This window comes from Phaseolus vulgaris, chromosome 2 (assembly GCF_000499845.2).
Source record: "Phaseolus vulgaris cultivar G19833 chromosome 2, P. vulgaris v2.0, whole genome shotgun sequence".
Lineage (NCBI taxonomy): Eukaryota > Viridiplantae > Streptophyta > Magnoliopsida > Fabales > Fabaceae > Phaseolus > Phaseolus vulgaris.
In genome coordinates, this window is record NC_023758.2 from 49131019 (window position 1) to 49152577 (window position 21559).

At 33.3% G+C, this 21559-nt stretch overlaps 3 protein-coding genes across 3 annotated transcripts; 1 reads left to right on the plus strand and 2 right to left on the minus strand.

Moving 5' to 3' along the window:
- The first annotated feature begins 262 nt into the window (after positions 1–262).
- LOC137813009 (protein PLASTID MOVEMENT IMPAIRED 1-like) lies at positions 263–3401 on the plus strand. Its single transcript, XM_068615285.1, has one exon. The coding sequence runs from the start codon at positions 470–472 to the stop codon at positions 3017–3019; it is 2550 nt and encodes an 849-aa protein (XP_068471386.1). The 5' UTR covers positions 263–469; the 3' UTR covers positions 3020–3401.
- Positions 3402–4849: 1448 nt separating this feature from the next.
- On the minus strand, positions 4850–7826 carry LOC137813010 (uncharacterized). Its single transcript, XM_068615286.1, has 4 exons — positions 7532–7826; positions 6909–7091; positions 6719–6778; positions 4850–5285 (listed from the first exon to the last, which is right to left on the minus strand). The coding sequence occupies exons 1-4, from the start codon at positions 7781–7783 to the stop codon at positions 4998–5000; spliced, it is 783 nt and encodes a 260-aa protein (XP_068471387.1). The 5' UTR covers positions 7784–7826; the 3' UTR covers positions 4850–4997.
- Positions 7827–10939: 3113 nt separating this feature from the next.
- Positions 10940–20830, minus strand: LOC137813011 (uncharacterized). Its single transcript, XM_068615287.1, has 19 exons — positions 20656–20830; positions 20139–20180; positions 19950–20024; positions 19009–19056; positions 18772–18867; positions 17939–18050; positions 16438–16483; positions 16243–16314; positions 15688–15750; positions 15432–15586; positions 15276–15340; positions 14531–14681; positions 14321–14426; positions 14095–14230; positions 12603–12667; positions 12339–12503; positions 11891–11963; positions 11749–11808; positions 10940–11317 (listed from the first exon to the last, which is right to left on the minus strand). The coding sequence occupies exons 1-18, from the start codon at positions 20657–20659 to the stop codon at positions 11771–11773; spliced, it is 1512 nt and encodes a 503-aa protein (XP_068471388.1). The 5' UTR covers positions 20660–20830; the 3' UTR covers positions 10940–11317; positions 11749–11770.
- Between the last annotated feature and the right edge of the window lie 729 nt (positions 20831–21559).

A 21559-nucleotide genomic window follows, 5' to 3' on the forward strand; every position in this document is an offset into this window, starting at 1 on the left:
AAAAGTAATGGCAATCTCAGAAGAAACAATAAGCATTGAGTTCTTCTTCCTGAAAGAAATGAAAAGATAGCAGAAAATGATCCTTATCTGCATGCTGCAATGTTTTTTGTTTTTAATTGAGCATATTTCCTCAACTGCCTTGCGAAATTGCCGGGTAAGTTTCACTTTCTAAGCAATAAGCATGTCACTTACCACTTGGCACTTGCAAACAATGAGGAAAAAGCAACATTAAATTCTTTGGGACCATTTTGTCTATTAGATGGCCTTTTGTTAAGATTGTCTTACTCTTCAAGCCACAATGCAACGCCACCTTTCACCCTCTATCCTCCACAAACAATTCATCCTATTTTCTTGGATCAGAAAGAAGTATCCATCATCATCATCATCATCATCCTGCATGTAGGCATCTTATCTTATTAAACATCATCATCACCATTCATTTGAACAACTCTTTCTTCACTCACTAGTAATGGCTGCTGCAAAGAGCAACCCCAATGCACAACTTCTTGAAGAACTAGAGGCTTTTAGTGAATCCCTTTACAAACAACACACCACCTCAACCAGAAGAACAGCCTCCCTTGTACTGCCAAGAAATTCAGCTCCACCTGTTGAAGATGCCAAAGAGGATGATGGAAGCAGCAACAAAGCTCGGGTGCGGCGCATGTCCATGTCCCCATGGGGATCAAGACCAAAGCCTGAGGATGCTGCTGCTGCCAAGGCAGAAACCAAAAAGATTGATGACTTATCAACAACTTCTTCTGACAGTGATAAGAAAGGGATTTGGAAGTGGAAGCCTATGAGGGCTTTATCTCACATTGGAATGCAGAAACTAAGCTGTTTGTTTTCTGTTGAAGTTGTCACTGCTCAAGGCCTTCCTTCTTCCATGAATGGGCTTCGACTATCGGTTTGTGTTAGGAAAAAGGAAACAAAGGATGGTGCTGTTAAGACAATGCCATCAAGGGTTGCACAAGGAGCTGCAGATTTTGAAGAGACCCTTTTCATCAGGTGCCATGTTTATCACACCTCCAATCAAGGCACTGCAAAGCAGATCAAATTTGAGCCACGACCCTTTTCGATATACCTTTTTGCTGTTGATGCTAAGGAGCTAGATTTTGGAAGAAGCTCAGTGGACTTGAGTGAGTTGATAAGAGAGTCCATTGAGAAGAACCATCAAGGCACCAGGGTGAAGCAATGGGACACAAGCTTTGGCCTTTCTGGGAAAGCAAAAGGAGGAGAACTTGTTCTCAAACTGGGTTTTCAGATCATGGAGAAAGATGGAGGAATTGATATATACAATAACCAAGTGGACAATTCAAAGCCCAGCTCTGGCAAGCTTGGTAGTTTCTCTACTTTTGCTCGTAAACAATCCAAGACATCATTCAGCATGTCTAGTCCTAGAATGACAAATAGAAATGATGCATGGACTCCTTCACAATCCAGAATAGGAGAGGATATTCAAGGAATGGATGATTTGAACCTTGATGATCCAAACCCGGTTCAGGATTCCTCTGCCTCTACCCAGAAAGTTGATGAAGGTGGTAAGGAACAGGTGGAGGATTTTGAACTTCCGGATTTCGAGGTTGTGGATAAAGGAGTAGAGGTTCAAGACAAGGGAGGAAATGAAGAAGAGGAATCTGAGGAACCTGTGCAAGAGGAATCAGCTTCCAGTGAAGTTGTCAAGGAAGTAGTACTTGATCATGTACACCTGAGTAGATTGAGTGAGCTTGATTCAATTGCTCAGCAGATAAAAGCTCTTGAGTCTATGATGGCAGAAGATGATAAGTTTATGAAAATAGAAGAAGAGACAGAACCACAGAGGCTAGATGCAGATGAAGAAACTGTGACCAGGGAGTTTCTTCATATGCTTGAGAATCAAGACAACAGTGATTACTTGTTCGATCAACCTGAAATTCCTCCTCTTCATCTTGAAGGACACCATGATGCTGAAGATGGAGACGGAGAATCCAAAGTGTATCTTCCTGACCTTGGAAAGGGGTTGGGTTGTGTAGTGAGAACAAAGGATGGAGGCTACTTGACTTCCATGAACCCTCTGGACATTGCTGTGGCTAGAAAAGATACTCCAAAGCTAGCCATGCAGATGTCAAGGCCTTTTGTGCTAGCATCACATCAATCCTTGACAGGATTTGAGTTGTTTCAGAAATTGGCTGGGATTGGCTTTGAAGAACTCAGCTCCAAGGTTTTGGCCTTAATGCCAATAGATGAAATGATAGGCAAAACTGCAGAACAGGTTGCTTTTGAAGGCATTGCTAATGCCATCATACAAGGAAGAAACAAGGAAGGAGCCAGCTCAAGTGCTGCTAGAATAGTTTCTTCCTTGAGAAGCATGGGAAGTGCCTTGAGTTCAGGAAGGAAAGAGAGAATAGCCACAGGACTTTGGAATGTAGAAGAGGAGCCACTCACTGCAGAGAAGCTTCTGGCGTTTGCAACGCAGAAGATTGAGTCCATGACAATTGAAGCTTTGAAAATTCAAGCTGAAATGGCTGATGAAGAAGCCCCATTTGATATTTCTGCAAAAAAAGATGATGGAAAGGATCTCTTGGCTTCAGTTACTCCACTTGAAGAATGGATCATCGACCAAAGTCACAACAAAAGTCCTGCAGGTTCTGGTGGTGAACCAGAAAAAGTGACTCTCTTATTGGTTGTCCAATTGAGGGATCCAATTAGACGCTATGAAGCAGTTGGGGGACCTGTGATTGTGCTGATCCATGCAACTAGTACTGACACAAATGGGAATGAGGAGGAGAAAAGGTTCAAGGTGATAAGCATGCATGTGGGGGGTTTCAAGTTGGTGAGTACCATAAAGAAGAATGCATGGGACAGTGGGAAGCAAAGACTTACTGCAATGCAATGGTTGGTTGCATATGGGTTGGGAAAGGCAGGGAAGAAAGGGAAGCAAGCATCATCAAAGGACCAAGAGCTCTTGTGGAGCATTTCCTCACGTATAGTTGCTGACATGTGGCTCAAAACTATGAGAAATCCAGATATCAATCTTAAGTAAACAGCACCTACATTCTATTGTTGTTTGTTATGCCAAGGATCATCTCTTGCATTGATGTCTCTTACAAAAATTCAACTTGATGTGCAAGTGAAAGCTCATTCTCCACACACCTAAGCCACTCACTGCAGCTACCTACACAATTTGTGCAGATTTATGAATACAAGGTTCTGTAAATGTCGTCTCAAGATGTTCTGTTTTTGTAAAAGCCAATAAAACTTGTCATTCATATATAGCACATATGCATTTGAACATTAAAAGGGTAGCTTAACTCTACTGAGTCCCATTAAGCCTGTCTCTATTTTCTTTTCTTTTTGTTTACTTTTCAGCCTGTCTGTGCATATTTGTTGATTTGGTTGGAGGAGAAATGTTATCATCATCAAAACACTGTGCCAATTCTTCATGTATCTCTATAAGTTCTTTCTTATGTAACATAGACACGGGCACTGATACGATACGGACACGAAGATAAGTATAATTTCTAAAATGTAAGATATGGAGACACAAATCTATATATTATATAATTATGAATTATATAAATTGACAATAAAGATTTATGTTCACAAATATGTTTCAGTTTCTTTTGTAGCAGAAAGATGTTTCTCATTATTGGTTCAAAAGGATTTGTTCCTTATTTTTATATTTTTATATTCATAATAAAAATTTATACAATAAGTTTGAGTTTTTAGAAAATTAATATATTTCTCCTTTTTAAAATTATGTTATAATCGTGCTAGAACCGTCAGAAATTCATGTTCTACGAGTGTGTGTTCGAGCCTGATTCTTTTATAGACGAAAACAATCTTTTAAATTTTTTATATTTTTAGAAAATATAATATAAAATATATAACAAACTGCAGTATTGTAAATTTTACTAGTATTATGAAGAATATATTTTAAAACGAGAATTCTTGAAATAAAATTTAAAATTTATCCTAAAACATAAAATTAAAACCTTTCAAAATGAGTAACAAAGATCTTTAAAACCTTTCAGAATATTGATTTAAGAAAACTTCATCAAAATCTGGTGCAGAACAATCACTTATAAACTTGAAGATGCTGCCACTTCGGAATCTTGTGGAAGATTTTGGTTGCACTAATAGTCCTTGTTGGTCTTGCACTCCTCATATCCAGGATGGTCGTTCAACCACAATTCAAGAACAACAACACCCTCCACTACTACAACATGATTCTCAAGGTTTTGCTAAGGAGCTATGTAACACAGACACTGATACAAATACTTTGAAACTTATAATCTCCAAAATTTAGGACATAAGGACACGGATTTATATATTATGTGCATAAGTATGTCTGAGTTTTTTTTTGGAAGAAAGATATTTTCCATGGCTGGTTCAAAAGGATTTGTTCCGTATTTTTATAATCATAATAAAAACTTATACAATAAGTTTAAATTTTTATAAAATTAATATATTTGTCTTTTTTTAAAATTGTGTTGGATCCATGCTAGAATTGTCAGAGATCCAAAAAATATTTTTTAAATTGAACACTTCATCAATACATGTTGTACAAGTGTTGTGTCATACGTGTGTCAGTGTCATATCAGTATCTGTGTGTCAGTGTCTGAGCTACATAGAAAGAGAGTAGAAGAGCTTTTATACTCCTCTTTGAAAGAAAGATGACAAAATACAGCAGAATTCTTTGAATAAAACACATTCTGTAGCATACAATTCAGATGAACCTATTCAATTCTGTAACCAGACCTGGTGATTGGTGAATCTTCCTTTTCCTCCTATTCTCTTACTTCTCAAATTCCTTTTTTCTTGTTTTAGTTGTTGAATAATGCTTTCTTCACAAATGCCCCAACATCAGTAGTATCATGAAACAAAAACTTCAATATAACTAAACAAAATACAAGTACAGTACAGTTATGTTTACCTCCAACTGAAGTTAAATGCTTACATATATACATGAATCTTTCCATCCAAAGTCAGAAGTTAAAAAGAAAGAAAGTTAGAAAGAATCAGTTATTGACACGACTACACCGACACCAGAATGCAGTTCCCCCACTCCTGCCTCGAGCAACTGCAATTTCCTCATCAACATAAAACCAGATGAAGAAAGGATCCTTGGTATCTGGTTCCCTGTCTTCCTTTTTTCCTAGACTGATCTCTAGAGGTTGAAAGGGTCCAAGTTTTACTCTTATGTTCTCAAAAACAAAAGCCAGTATTCTCTTTTTCCATGAAAGTCTGCCTTCAAATGTTAACTGTCCAATGGGTCCAAGATATACTCCATTCTCGATCCTCTTTGCCTAATAATTTATAAGCATTTTTTTTTATCAGCAAAGAATAAATAAAATAAAATGAGGCACTTCAGGAGTGTCTCAATCCTTATACAAGCTAGGAATCCCACAGACATTACAACACATCAGCCACATTAACATACCATAACAAGATACAATAACACATCAATATACAATTACATCAATCCTCCAAGGGAACACATTCTAAGACAAGACACAAAAGTCCAAATTAATATACCAAATTAGACAGAAGCACCAAGTTTTTATTCAAAGACATTGAAAATTTACAAACAATGAAACTGACAACAGGAATACAACTTTTCCCTGTATGAAAAGTGTTGGAGATCCCACATTGACTAGAGATGAGGACCTTTCATAGTATATAAGTGGATGCAAACCTCATCCCATGAGCGGTTTTATAGGGTTGAGTTAGGCTTAAAGTCCATTAAGTAATAAAAAGGTCTAAGGAGGCAATCAAAAATCAATTTTAGAGAGGCCTTATTAACTCATACATGTACAATAATCATCTTCCTGAATAAAGTGCACATGCACAAGGTCCTCATAGCAACATTTGATTTTCAGTTTTTCACCTAAGACTGCTTGACAAGATATTTCAGCTCTTCTCCAAGAAGACAGACAAGTTATTTCAGCTAACATAGCTACTGAAATTGTTTGACCAAAATAGAGGTATTAAATAAATTAAGTTTTCAAAGTATAAATTGAATTAGATCCAACACTGAGAGAAAGGATGGGAAATTGGCTCCTCTGCAAAAAATTCAATTCCAAAATGTCTTCTCCTCCCCAGGTGACTCGTGTGTGTTTTCAGAGATAGGAAAGCAAATGGTGATATGATTGACATCATATACGGATTCAAAAACTGAGAAAGATAATACAAAAATACTTGACATCAGGTACAGACTAATAGTTTCAAAAGTCAGCAATGAAGACTGAATGTTGGTCAGAGAATAAGGTAATGGACGACAGAACAATACCATAATGGCTAAAGATTAAAACAACATTTTTTCTTTAGCACATTTTCTTAACACCCATCAAACTTTTCTTGTGTCAAGATTTCCCATGCTTTTCCATCTAGAAACAACATCAGTTGAAAACTCAATAACTCACAAGAAATGTAAAGCTAGCAACACATCTTCTAACATTCATTAGGTCGAAATTTATTGAAAGTAACAAATTTGTATAGATCCCACACCTTCTTTATAGAATCACACTCATAATTTTGTAACTTTTGAAAAAAATGTAACTAATAATAGAGTGTGTTAGAAAGAGTGTATTAGAAAATGTATTACCTGCACTCTTAATAACATGAAAATTTGAAAATTTATCAACAGACAGATAAAAGTAAACTTGATATTTTGCTACAAACACTGGACATGTATGCAACAAGAACGAAATAAAGATTGGTTCATGGGAAAGAGACTTACAGTGGCATCAAACCTCTGAACTGCTGTGAGAGGAAAATACCGACCACCACTTAATTTTTTCTAAAGTTCAGCAAAAAAGCATTGTTTAGTGTAGACATGCATTATAAAAAACACAATTAACTACAAGAAAATCATTAAATAGTAACTAAATTTATAGCCAAATGAAGAGCTACCAAAAAATTATGTTAACCTCAGCAGTAAAAACCAGCATCCAGGTCCTCCCAGGAGATTTATTGCCACCAAGGGTTTCAAAAAAGCCAGAAGGATCAAGTTTTGCTTTCTCAATGATAGACAGTGCAGAAAGAACATCCTCTGCTGCAACCTTTCTTGTCTTAGCTGCATCTTTTAACACTTTCACACTTTCATCTACATCCTAAGCAAATACTGAAATTAAATTAAAACCAACACAGAATCCAAATAGTAATTCAAAATGAAAAAAGAATAATCTAAACCACCCAACAAAATGGATCAAATTTTCATAATGAAAGACTAAAAGGTGCCCTAAAGATTAAGAATTTAGCCTAGTATGTATGTATTTGGATGAACGTTTCAAAATTGGTTTTATTCTTACAACTTTGGCAAAACTCAAATTCTTATATCCCCGGAAAAGCTACTAAAGTTGTTTTAACTAAAACATCATTTCTAGCCCCAAAATCAGTTTTTTTAACACAAAACAAAATATGCGAGTTGAATTCCAACCTGAACCTTGGAGAATTCAAAGTGAATCCAAAGACTTTCCAACATTATCTAAGAAACCAAACAAACAAACAAAGCTTGAAACATTGATGGGCACCCCAAAGGATAAGATTATACCTTTTTGGCTTTCTCATTCTCAACAAGGGGTGTTGAGGAAAGTTGGTCTGTTTCAACATCATCAAGGGTTGCTCTGGTTCTTGTTCTTTCTCTGGGAAATCTAACAACTTTGCAGTGTTTTCTTCCACTGAGAGGAGTGGAATTCAGAGGTTTAAATTGTGGTGAGAGCTTTGAAAGTTGAAAGGAAGATGAATTCGGGAAACACAAACTGAAGGAAGAAACATACAACATGTGCATTGAGTTCGTTGCCATTTACAATTGCAAGTGATGCTATAATAACATGTCTCACACTTCTCAACCATTTTTGTTTATTATATTATTCCAGTTTTGAGCATATTTTGGTGGCCATGAGTATTTCACTGTCTTTATTCTACTGTTCTTTTTCTTATGTGGTTCTCAAATCTCTATTAAATAGTTTATCTAATCAAGCAATTTCACTTGCTATAACACCCTATTTTCTTTCTAATAAGTATAATATAATAACATTTTTTAGTTTCCATAAAAAAGTATAACAATATAAAAAATAAGAATTATCCTAAATTTAATATTTGTATATAATTACGTAAATATAGAATTTTTAAGCTCAAATAATAATATTTAATTATTTTTATTCAAAATATTATTTTTTCTTGTTAAAATAAATCCAAATTTGTATGGGCAGTTGAAGGGAGCATATTTTATCAAGTAAAATAATATTTATCGTTATTTAAACTTGTGCTTACAGTTTTAACTTAATGAAAACAAATATATATTTTAAATTATTTTTTGTCGAATAAATTATTTTTCAACTAAATAATTAAATAATATTTATATTAATTATCTACATAATTAAATCAATGTTTTGTATTAACTATCTTAAGTGAATGAATGTGAAATCAAAATGATGGATTAATTTGTTTAATAATTAATTAATTTTTTTATTTTGAATTTGTGAAAGTTGCATGGAATATAAATTTTGTATTATGAGATGTATACTTTATAATAAAAAATTAAAAATATATTTTAAATTATATATTTTATAATATAAATTTTTTATTTTGGATTATATATTCTAAAATACAAAATATATTATAAAATACACAATTTAAAATGCAAAATATTATTTTTAATGTTATGGAAGGTACAATTCAGAAAGTCACAAGGTTGCAAAGTCCATAACTTAAACTAAAAAAAGAGAAACACACTCATAATTTATCTTCATAAAGATAGATTTGGAATTTCAAATTTTATTCGGGTATAAAATGTAATAATCTTTAGTGACGGTATTTTTTTTTTTATGTATTCTTGCATTTCATACAAAATATGAAAATATTTTTTTATCCTTCTTTATGTTATTTCTCTATTTCGTATTATATAATCTAAAAATCTAGATTTAAGAGTATTTTTAGGATTATGTAGTCCAGAAATTAATCATGCATAAAAAAAAGACTTCTAGATTATATAATTTGAAAACTAATTATGAATTTAAAAAATAACTTTCAAATTACATAATCCAAAATATTATAAAGACATTTTTTTAAATGAAAAAATTATAGAAATAAGAGAAGAACGTGCAGAAAGAAAAAGTCCTCTTTAGTTCATTCCCTTTTTACATACAAACTTGTTGAGTAGGAAAAAATGAAACTTCAATCATATTTTAACTTGGGTATTTTGTTTTGCATCCCCATAAAGTGGTTAAAAGAATAAAATGTCACCTTGTTGTCGTAGAATTTTTATATACACATGAACCGAACATAAATATAATAAAAAACATAATTTTTAGTCTGACAATTTTGTTGTGATAGACTTCAAAAATACATTTGTTGTAAATTTATTGACAATGCAGATTCATAGTTAACTTTAATTAAGAAAACAATGATGAAAAAAAGAGAGAAATAAAATCTATCAATTAAATTGATATTAACTTTTATTGGTCTTTAGCAATATTGCGCCAAATAATAGCAACTAGTATTAGATTTTTAAGCCTACACAAGTTTTGATATACCTTCCAAGTCCTGAAACCACCATATCACCTAATTCATTTCTTGTTTTCACATACGACAAAGAAAACAATTGTGTTGTATCCTATTCTAGATAAAGTGAAGAAATAAAATAATTATTATTCATGTTCTTTACAGAAATCTTCACATGTAAAAACCAATGTTATATTGTTATTAATTGAAAAATAGATTTCTAAATTATCTCTTTCTAAATCATGTCAAGACACTAGATAATTTTGACATTAGATAATTTAGTTTTAAATATTATAATACCTCACTAGATAGTATCTTGATAAGAAAGTTTATAAGATTTTAATAATAACAATCACTATAAGATAAACACGATAAATACTATAAGATGTATTAAGGATATAAAATGTTTCTTTATATGAAGATGTTAAAGCATAACAATTAGACAATCTAGAAGATCTAGTCTTCGTATTAGACAGTCTAGTCTCATAAATGAACAGAGTTTCTTAAAATCTCAAGTTATTTTGTATTTATGATTCTATTTCAATTAAAATAATCTCATTTAAGACTTTGCTATGCATCAACATTCTAAAATCATACAAGTATAAGGTTTTCCAAAACGTAAATAGGAAGGGTTTTTTTTTTTGTTAACATAAGGATTCCTAATTTAAACGTTTTAAATTTGTACATAGATGAAAAGTTTATGGAACGATCTTACTAGTATAGTTTATGAAATAGAACTTTTAAGAATTAATAATTCTGATCTTAATCTCTTTAATTTTACTCAATGCTAATTGACTTATTTTTATTAGTATATATTTCAATCCAAGACACACAAGATTTCAAAACAAAAATTTGCTTCTGGAACATCTAATGACAAAAAAGCTACCTGCGTAATTAGTGTAGTCTTCAAGTCTTCAAAAATTCAAGTGTTCATATTTTTTAAGGATATATGAAAGAGTCGAAGTTTAAAAAGACTAGTAACGGTATGTGTACTCAAATAACTTGAAGTGGGTTAGTATAGTCATTTGTACTTATTTGTGATTAGTGGAATCTTATAAACAATTTGCTTAAGAAAGAACTAACCGTTACTCAAAACTTAGGATGAACCACTATAAAATTGTCTTGTTTCTCTCTTCTCTTAAGCTTGTTAGACTTTGCATTTTGTGCAGTGTCTCCAACTTCTGAAGCCAGCTATTCCTATAAATCAAATATTATAGGCCACTCTATTTCCCTAGCTCTCTTATATGAAACTTCTCCCAATTTAAGTTCGTGGTGACTACCATAGCAAGCTCCAACGCCAATTAATAAAAGATCCAACAACCTCTGTATTTCAATAGCTTCATCCTACAACGATTAATTAGGAACAAGATTACATTCTCCATCACATGCATGGCATTGAAGTGTCTTCATATATAAATTCATTATCAAGTCATAAAAACAAAATTCCATCAAAATATGACTCACTAAAAGAAATCATATATCACTATCAAAATTAAATGTTACGCAACTGCGACTACAAAGTTTGTTTAACTGCTGTTGGGATAAATTATCATCAGATTCCACAGCTAATAAGGCAGATTTGTTTAAAACCATCCATTTCAAATTATATCTCAAGAGTGGCGGTTGGCAGTAGCCAGCCAACCGCAAAATACTGGAGCAGACAGGCCTTGTTAGGCCGTATACAAGTACATGGGCACAGCAGCAACAAATAACTCTTCAATGAATACTACCAAGTAAAAGCAAAATAAATACCAAACTGAATATATGGTAAACTTGATGCTGTCAACCATGCCTCAAAGCTGCCACTCCATTCATTTGTGCCGGAATTCCCGTCCTGTCCAAAAAAAACAACTGTTACAATACAGAAAAAGTGAAAAAGGCAATAACAAAATGGAAAGTGTCTGTTAGCAAACACTCGATTCAGTGGCCATAACAAATTGACTAGTTATCTTATAAAAATAATTACTAAGCAATATATAGATAGAATGATTAAAACATAATGGTAAAAAATTATACTTCAGTTCAACTCTTTACTAGTCGGTTTCCAAAATCAAATTCCACTTCAATTTTATTTATACACAAGAAAAAAGACTACAAAGATTACTATGGAATAGATAACTGGATAAAAAAACATATCAAGGATAATCACAAGTCACACAAGCAAAAGAAGCAGCAGAATATGAAAGTTTTAACAGTATTACATAGTTGGCAGCAGAAAGCAAGAGCAGCTTAGGAAGAAGCAAAATGCATATAAACACTACTTGCCTCAGTCAAAATTGTTACAAACTCACAGACCAGTGACTTTTCCCACGGCAACAGTTTTTCCTGTAAGATAGAGTACATCATAAGGATTAAACAAAAAATTATATCAGAAACAAAATCACAAGACAAATTTTCTAACTGTTACCTTCCGTGCGAAGAGTGAACCTCCCAAGTTGTGGGAAATCAGAGAACTTCTCAATGCAAATAGAGTTATTAACCTGTAAATACATTTCCAATGACAAAATGAAACTAATCTTGATGTTTCAGGGGGAACTCAAACCACCATCAGTAATGAACTTATCCTCTCTATTTAAGACTTTGAGAATCAGTTAAAAACATTTCATATCCATATGAAGCACATATACAGCAACACAATAAGCACAGTCCAGCACCATAAGATTCCTGCCATGCACAGGGCTCAGAAATGGTAAACCACCAAGTAGGTCTGTAGCAGGCAGCCTCACCTTTAAGAGGCTGATTCCAAACCTCCAGGTCCAATGATGAGACAGCTCCCACCATTGCAATTTTTTAGTAAAGTAAAGAAATAATACAAAAGAAATTAGCTTCTAAATTCGTAATGCAAAAAAATGCACCTGAACACGGCACACTACAACAGCACCATTCTTCACAAAGAGAATTTTCTTCTTCAAAGGCTTCTTTGTCTTTGTATCAATTTGCTGTATAAGTTCAACAATCTCACATTCCTCAACCACAGAGTGGATATGCAGAACAGCCTTGTACCCAGCAGTAAAAATAGCCTAAAGATTTTATATAAAGACGTGTCATTGGTCAATACAATGAAACTAAAGTTAACATCCAAATGCCGAGGATGAGAAGAAAAAAAAAAGGATGCATACATTGTCTAGCAATTCAAGGATCACCAACTGAGCAACAAACTCAGTAACTGCTGGTATTGGTTTAGCTGCAAAAGGGAAAAAACAGACCACATAAAAACACCAACCAGTAAATGTGTAACCACATGAAAACACAACAATATAATAAATGTAAAGAATCTAAATTAATTAAATAAGGTCATATCTGACACCATTTTTTAGTCTATAATTATGCATAGGTGTCATGTCCAGCTTAAAACAATACAATTAGTTTATGCCTTATAAAAGCCACAATAAATAGGACATTGGTATGGCAAATCTCATGGCATAATACATTTAACATGGCTAAACTCGTCATATGAGAATCAGATATAAAAAATGAAATATGAGACAAACTAGTTTTTAAACATTGCCTGAAATTGTGGGTTAACATGCTAAACTCGTCATATCAGAATCAGATATAAAAAATGAAAAAACATTGCCTGCAATTGTGGGTTAATTATGCTTTCTAGCCCCTTTAAGAAAATATCTATAAAAATAAATAATTAAGAACATAGTAGTTAATCATGCTCTGTAGCAGCACGATTGTGCAAGAGCAAAATATGTAGTGTCTTATGTGCTAATGCAGTCAGAGCGGTAGCAATCTTGGTCGTGGAGCCATTTCTATTTCCCCTTCCAGACTCTGCTTATTTTGTCATTATTATCTCTCAGACACATGATGTTGGTGTGATTTAATTAAAAGTATATATATTAATAACCATACCCTTGAAAGTATTTATGAGAAAAAAATCAAATAATATATTAATATATATGCATATTTCTGAATTATATGCATTACTATAATATTTTATAGAAAAAAATTACTATCAAAGTTTTTATAACAAATTGATGGTCTAATAATTATCATATTAATTTTTCAAAAGATGACACTATAACTAAAATAGATGATGTTATAGGTTTTTATCAAACTCATTTAATATAAATTAGATTGGGAAACTATTTTGCTGATAAAAAAATTAAGAGACTAAAATAGTGAAAGTTTGGAAAAAACTAGTTTATTATCTTGAAAGACCAATATACTTGTAACATTAAAAAATTAACTTGAGAGTTTGCAAAAAATATTATGTAACATTTCTTTAAATATATAATTGAAAGATTCTAATAAATATTAAATACTTTACAAAAAGAATCTTGAAAATATTTTTTTGACTTTAAGAGGCTTTAAGCACTTATTTCCTTGATTTTTATTGCTATATACTTGATGTTTTGTTTACATACTACGAATTACTTTGCTATTAACAATTAGTACATGAAACTTTGAGTAATCTTTTTTTAGGCAAGTGCACAAGCACACATATAATAAAATATATATATTGGAATAGCAGTTATCCTGCTATCTCCTATCATGTTTTTGAGACTAACAGGATTGACTGCTATAATTAAAAAATATATTCCAAATTGTATTGCCAAACCACATTTCCCAAAAGTTTCAAGAGGAGGGAACAATAAACCTTACCAACACTAGACAGGACAAACCCAGCTAAAATGTCTTCATCTTCAACACCAGATAATCTAATCCGTAAATTTTCACCAGGTCCAGCACGTTTAACACGATCCTCATCAATGAATATGGCAACAACTTTTACGTGATCCTGCAGTTATTACCCATTTCATGCTCAAGAAAGAATAAGGCAAAAGAAAGAAAGCTCACAACAACCCAAAAAGAAAACAAATAAAACTACCTTATTCGGCATGACCAGCATGGAATCTCCCTCGCGAACAGAACCGGATTCAACTTTGCCCATAACAACAGTTCCCATGTCTTTGAATTTGTCAATAATGGGCATCCTATGCAAGTCAGAACCTCCTTAGCAAAGGGGGTAAACTTCAAAAATAAAAGAAAAAATATATTATGAAGGACTTAAAGAGCAAGATGGTCAGAAATTTAATACCGGAAAGGACCTTTGGGATCCCGTAGTGGAACTTCAATAGCATCAAGGGCCTCGAACAAGCAAGGCCCATTCCACCATGGGCAGACACTTTTGTCCACCCTTGTTTTCATGTTTGCACCCACTAGGCCAGATATTGGCAAAAACAAGACATCTGTTGAATAAACAATCAGTGAAATAACTTTATTTACACAATTCATTAAACTAGTTGAGATCTACACAAAATATGAAATTTTCACTAAGCATAGCAAGCAATGTCTTCCAAAACACAGGGCTTTCAAAGTCCATTTTCACAGGCTTTTCAAATCCTACACCATGGAGATAAAGTGCGGAACAGAGAGTGTACAACCTAAAAGCCCTTGAATCTCAATTCTTTCAATAAAAAGAAGTGTCGTTCACTCCATGTACTAGGTTCAAAATCATCCTTTTAGAACTTAATACCTAGAATCTCAAACCTTGTCAACATTTTGCGCAAAGAAACTATCAGGAATCTTCAAATTGTCCCAAGCTCAAGAAGTTATTAAGCAAGACATAACTCTCTAGAAGTGAATATGACAAAGTGTCCCCTCCCCATCACATTTCTTATTATACACAGCATGTTCTCCATGTAAAAGCTACACAACCCATCTATTATAAATGTCACATTCACATTCACACCAGCATCCAACAATTAAAAAGCAGATGAATTAAAACAAAAGAAAACAGAATTTTCAACATTTTCTCAAACAAAAGAATAAAGGCACTTTACCTTTCTTTACATTGTATCCAGATTGCTTTAGAAATGGAACCATCTTTGACTCAATTTCGTCATACCTAATGGTACACCAGAAGCAAGGACTCTTACTATAATCGCATATAAGCACAGAAAGGTTGTGCGTGAATACAGTGAAAAAGTAAATAGAACCTTTCTTTTGACCACTGCACTGTAGGTTCGTCCATTTTATTAACAACAACAAGCAACTTAGACACACCCAGCGTTTTAGCAAGCTGGACATGCTCACGAGTCTGTCCACCTCTCTCATATCCAGTTTCAAACTCTCCCTTCCGTGCAGAAATGACCTGATTGATGGGAGATAAAACACAGATAGATCTATCATCAAATGGTTGTGAAGCACAGCTTATAATCAAGGACAAAATCACACATAGATAGATCAACTAACCAACACTCCAATATCAGCTTGAGAGGCACCACTAATCATGTTAGGAACATAGCTTTTGTGGCCCTGCAAAAGCATTATCGTTCAAAACTAATTGTTACAACAGAGTAGGCATATAATGCTTGAATTGTCATAAATATATGTAAAGAAAATTCTTAGAAAATGAGAAGTCTAACTCAAAATCAACTTATAAAATGAGTTGCACCACACTTATAATTTGGCCATATCTCTATTAGATGTAGGATCTCCAACACCACCCTCCACCAATGACTAGACATCTCGAGCATGGTTTAGATATTTATAAGTTGTCTAATAGCAAACCACTATAGGATAGACTTGAATATCATCTTAAAATGAGGGTTTAGATCTAACTCAACCTTAACATAATTTGGACATAACTCATACTAATGTGGGATCTTCAAGAGAAACAATTAAATCAGTGGAGGGATATCTGTCAGAAAATCCTCTAGGTTCAAAACAGAAGAGTATTACTTTGGGAATATGCAAGTACACAACAAAGAAAACTAATCTGAGGAGAATCACAATGCAGATACTCACAGGTGCATCCAAAATAGTAAACCTTGTTGTCTCAGTTTCAAAATGTGCTCTTCCAACTTCAACCGTCTTTCCCTGCAATTGTCACCACATTACCCTAATTATAAATGCTAATCAGATCCATACAATTAAGAGAAGACAAAAAAAAACATCAAATACAATAAACCATCTAGCTTATATCAGCAAATTTACTCATACCTTTACCCTCTCCTCCTCATTTGTGTCCATTATATAAGCCATGTACCTAGCATATAATTTTAAATGATTAATTTGATATAGATTAGTATCAGGTATATTCATTAGGCCGGAAGATCCCTCAACCGTATGCAATCAAAGTGAAATATACATAATACATAAATAAAAAGTAGAAGCTAACAAAACACCCAGGCTTCATTTAAGATACCAAATAGATAAAACACAGAATAACATTTCAAACTTGAATTACTAGTACGGCTAGTATACAGTTATGGACTACTGGAAGAACACGCAAAATAAATGATGAAAAAAATTTCACCCACTATATTAGAGAAGCATAAAAACATATTTAGTAATGGACAATTACCAACTGTAAAAGCATTCAACTGGCTTAGAAGAAATTTAAATTAGCATGCAACAAATTTCATCAGGAGAGAGAAAGAAACATCATTTCCAAATGGTATGCACATTACAGACCTCATATAGATGAGGCAGTGTGAGACGACCATAAGACAAAACTCATAACATAATTGGAAAAGTCAAATACAAAAAAGAAACAAAAATCCACATAAGTCCTAATTTAATGTTATGTTTGGATTACTTTACCCATCATAGAATTTGTTCTGAGCAAAGCAAACTAAAGGACAGACTACATTTTTATTTACTATTTAGTGACAGAGTGAGACTACCATAAGACAAACAGTCTCATGACATAATTGGAAAAGTCAAAATACAAAAGAAACATAAATCCACACAAGTCCTAATTGAATGTTATGTTTGGATTACTTTACCCATCATAGAATTTGTTCTGAGCAAAGCAAACTAAAGGACAGACTACATTTTTATTTACTATTTAGTGACAGAGTGAGACTACCATAAGACAAACAGTCTCATGACATAATTGGAAAAGTCAAAATACAAAAGAAACATAAATCCACACAAGTCCTAATAGAATGTTCTGTTTGGATTACTATACCCATCATAGAATTTATTCTGAGAGCAAACTGCAGGACAGACTACATTTTTATTCACTATTTAATGCTTATTTGTTTCCATCTGGTATAATCTAATCACAGCATATAACGGTCCAGTCCATTAATAATTGTAATAATTGCTTGATTACTTTATAAAGGACAAAGTAGCTTGATCTCAGCTAAATTAGTACAAGAGAGCTTGAAGCACTAAGAAAATTCATCCAAATCCAAATAAGCTACCTCAGTTTTATTTATCCTCTCATTGCACAAACCCAATTCTTTTTACACAATCACCCAAAAATTAAATAGCTGAAATTTATTGTACTTGCTGAAAAAGAACTATCACTCAAACACTGAAGTATTAATATAGAATAGGTCAATAAGGCAAGCCAATTCAAACATGTCTTAGTGAATTAGTCTGAAAACCAAGCGTTTAAGACCTTAGGACCTAAGTTGCAATAAATAGATTAGGAGACAGCAATGCCAACTTTCTCAACTTTTAATCAAAAATACAAAGTGAATGAGCTTACCAACTTTCTCGACTTTTGTCCTTGGCCTCTTTCTCGTATTTTTGGATAGTCCGTTCGTCAACTTGACCACTGAGGAAAAGTATTTGGCCTCCAGTTGTAGACTTACCAGCATCTAAAACATAATAGACAGCAATAAATTACTTGTATAACAATATTATATCCTGAATGCAAATCTCTAACTGAATCCATGCCTTCCTCACATCACTCCTCACTCCACTCTGCTAACAAATCTTTAGGCAGTTACAAAAAAAAATCTCATGCATATTCCCTACCAACCAATCTTTATGGCTCATGTGATGTGGGTCAATAAGCCCTGACTTTCCCTACATTTTCCTCATGGACTATAGTAATATGAATGTACTCTATATTTATCATCTTGAAAATTTAGTATGTGTTCAGATTAGCCTCTTTTCTGTTCAAACCAGCTTATAAACAAAAAGTTTACCTGCCTAGAAAGCATTAAAAAATTATTCTCCCAATTTAGTCCAACTCTGCAAAGGTCACATGAGACTAACGAATTATAGATCAATAACCATATAAACCCGAGCAGAAGTGAAAGCATGCAATCCAAGTCTAGAGGACGTTCTTTATTCTACTTCTTCCGCGAAAAGCAAAAAAAAAAATAAGTTGATAACCAGCAAACAGAGGCAACAAATGTCCTCTAGTCCATGGTCAACATCTAAATGGCTATTTAATTCTATAATGCAAAAGGTAGATATGATGCCTGATACTCTTACGCATGTGATGGTTGTCAAAGGTTTAAAGCTGAACAGACCACAAAAAGAAAACATGGTTACTCTTACTGAAGAATCATGTGGAAATATTTAACTCACCAACATGGCCAATGAACACCACATTCAAGTGCCTTTTTGTCGTCTCTGGCTCCTCTTCTTCTTCTTCTTGAACGGGAGGAATCTCCTTATCTTTCACTACAAATCAATGTCATGGAGTGATCACACAAAAATGGATGTTTGCATCTTTATTGACAATGAGCCGTCTAACTCTGAATGAGCAATCAAATGCAAATTATATATAATTGCATACTTGAAAACTAAATAATTTTCCTATACCTTTTGGCTCAGCCTCAGCAGCCTGTGCCTGAACCTCCTGCTTAGGATCTGAAATCACCAATATGAAATTATTATATGGTGCCCTCCCATCTCCATCATTAACGTATAAAGGCAGCAAGCAAGTGAAACAACCAATACAACAATCAATGAAAAACAGAGCTTTACTGGTAAATGTGAAATTGCTCAATCATCATTTTTTAATGGTCAGAATATAACCAGATGACAACAATCACAGGGAAGGGCAAGTAATTAATTGCATATAATTCACAATAATATCAACCACAGATAAGACAAAGTAGAGCTTATTTGATATGAAACTATGTTGTGACATTATGTGTATTACAGCTACCCAGTGTTGTTAAATGGCAGCACCAAGGTGAAATGGTGTGGCATATTTTTTGCCAACGACTATAGGCAATATGTAATTGGAGGCCCACTATGGCTGTGCCATAGGCTGCAATGACAAGCTTATACGGTGGAACTTTGGGCATCCACCACAGATACCACTGCAGATACCAATCGTACATCATTCATTCAAAGAAATAAGCTAATATAACCAAAATACTAGTATTCACCATAAGTAAAGGAGTATAACAGGGACCAGACGAAAAGGGAGGAAAAGAGGAACACAAACTCCTCTTCCATATTCTACAATACTTTTTAAGAGCATCATTATGATAATAACATTCTATATCAAAACAACTTTTTCAAAGAAATGAGAGTTCATACACGATAGTATAAGGGGGAATGGAAGGTGCTGTGGTGCATAACATTTAGAAACGTAAGAAGTAGAAACAGGTTGATCTCAGGAAAAAAAAAATGACCATACTTTTTACAACCACAGAGAATCTTGAAGTATAATTATGTAAGAGTTTAACATGAATAAGATTTATTTTCCCATAAAATATAAACACAGAATCAACTACTTTCTTACAACAAACCTTCATCCATCTTATCAGAATTCTCAACTTCTCCCGGCTTTCCATCCTCTGGATTTACCACCCCATTATTGTCATCTGCTTATCACAAATTCAAAACCAATATTGAAAAAAAAAAAAAGATTAAAATAAAATAATAAAATAATATAAATACAGTTAAAAGATTAAAAAAATCAGTAGTCCATATATTACCCGCTGATTCGAGCTGTAAAGAACGGATGTCCTCCTCGATATCTACCATTCAAACAAAAGAGACATAAAGATTCCCTCCAACCCCCAATTCCTTATAACCTCGAAGCAGAAAGCTTTTGTGTCATTCAAGAAAAACAACAATTCACTTGTTTCTTTAAATTATTCTTCAGTGTGAACGAAAACCAAAACAATTATAAATCAAGCTACTAACACATTGCATGCAACTCAGCTTACTGCAACAAAAATTAACTCACAGGCAAGAGAAGTTAACAAGATTGAGATAGAAACAAAGTACTACACAGTAAGTAAAATAGAACATCGCAAGCAAGCTCAATCAATTGAAGTTGAAAAGAAACAAAAGCAGAAAAGCATAAGAAAATCGCGGTGATTGTCGCCGATCGGTAGAGTTAACGGAAAAAGATCTATGAAAAAGCGGGAACATGCAGATCTAAAGGAGGGATTGAGGAAAGAGAGGGGAAAAGGAATTGACATCGGAAATTGGATGAAGAGAACGTACCCATGGCGATAGGGATTGAACAGAGGCTGCAAGGGTTTCGGCGAAATTGTGAAGAAGCGAAGAGAGTGAAAAATCGAAAGGAGAAAGGAGGCGTGAGGTTTTGTAGTGGCGCTACCTTTTATCTTTTCTTTCTCTCTCTTCTTTTTGTTTTCTCTTTCCCTTTTATAATTGCCCTATTTGCTGCACCTTGATTCTTAATTTCATTTACATTTACACTATTCTACACTATTTACAGTTGTACGTGTTCTTTGAATCAAAATTTTAATTACTACATGTTTTTTTAATCAAGATTTTAATTACTGCGTGTTTTACTGTTTATTAATTTCATGTTTATTTTTAGGGTATTTCTTTGTGCACCCCTGCATTCTTTAAAATACCAGAATTATCCTTTATAGTTTTGGGTAATTTTGGGATTAGAGCTTCATAAGTAAAAGGTGTTTCGGATAAGGGTTTTGTAAGCTAAAGGTGTTTTCAGAATAAGAGTTCTATAACCAAATATGTTTCTGGAATCCAAAATTTGGAAGGTAAATAATCATTTTGAAATATATTTAAATCTGAAATTCGTGTTCTAAAAAATATATTCGAGAAATATTCTAAAAAGAGAAAGACAATTTTTAAAGGGGTAAAATAGTCTTTTTAAAAAATAATGGAGTGCAAAAAACCATTTGTTGGAATACAGAGAGAAATACCCTTATTTCTAGAAAAGACTTATTCTTCTTGCATTCGTGCGTTTTTCTTTCTGCACCCCACAATTTTGTAAATCCTAAAACTGACTTTCACCTTTTATTTTAAAAAACTAGAGTTTTTTAGGTTATCAGATATTGAGATCCGGGAGTGTGCAACGGATTCATCAATTCGAAGGTGATTCGTGTTCTTTTTCAAATAAAGGGGTCTTTCGAAAGCA

Excerpts from the sequence above, each read along its gene's own strand:
- LOC137813009 (XM_068615285.1), top strand. The coding sequence starts at position 470 with ATGGCTGCTGCAAAGAGCAACCCCAATGCACAACTTCTTGAAGAACTA.
- LOC137813010 (XM_068615286.1), bottom strand. The coding sequence starts at position 7,783 with ATGGCAACGAACTCAATGCACATGTTGTATGTTTCTTCCTTCAGTTTG. Across the intron at positions 6,779-6,908 it reads TGCTGGTTTTTACTGCTGAG|AAAAAATTAAGTGGTGGTCG; the intron begins GTTAACATAATT and ends GCTGAACTTTAG. Across the intron at positions 5,286-6,718 it reads TTCAGAGGTTTGATGCCACT|GCAAAGAGGATCGAGAATGG; the intron begins GTAAGTCTCTTT and ends ATAAATTATTAG.
- LOC137813011 (XM_068615287.1), bottom strand. Across the intron at positions 14,682-15,275 it reads TGGATACAATGTAAAGAAAG|ATGTCTTGTTTTTGCCAATA; the intron begins GTAAAGTGCCTT and ends TTTATTCAACAG. Across the intron at positions 12,668-14,094 it reads GTTTGTCCTGTCTAGTGTTG|CTAAACCAATACCAGCAGTT; the intron begins GTAAGGTTTATT and ends TCCCTTTTGCAG.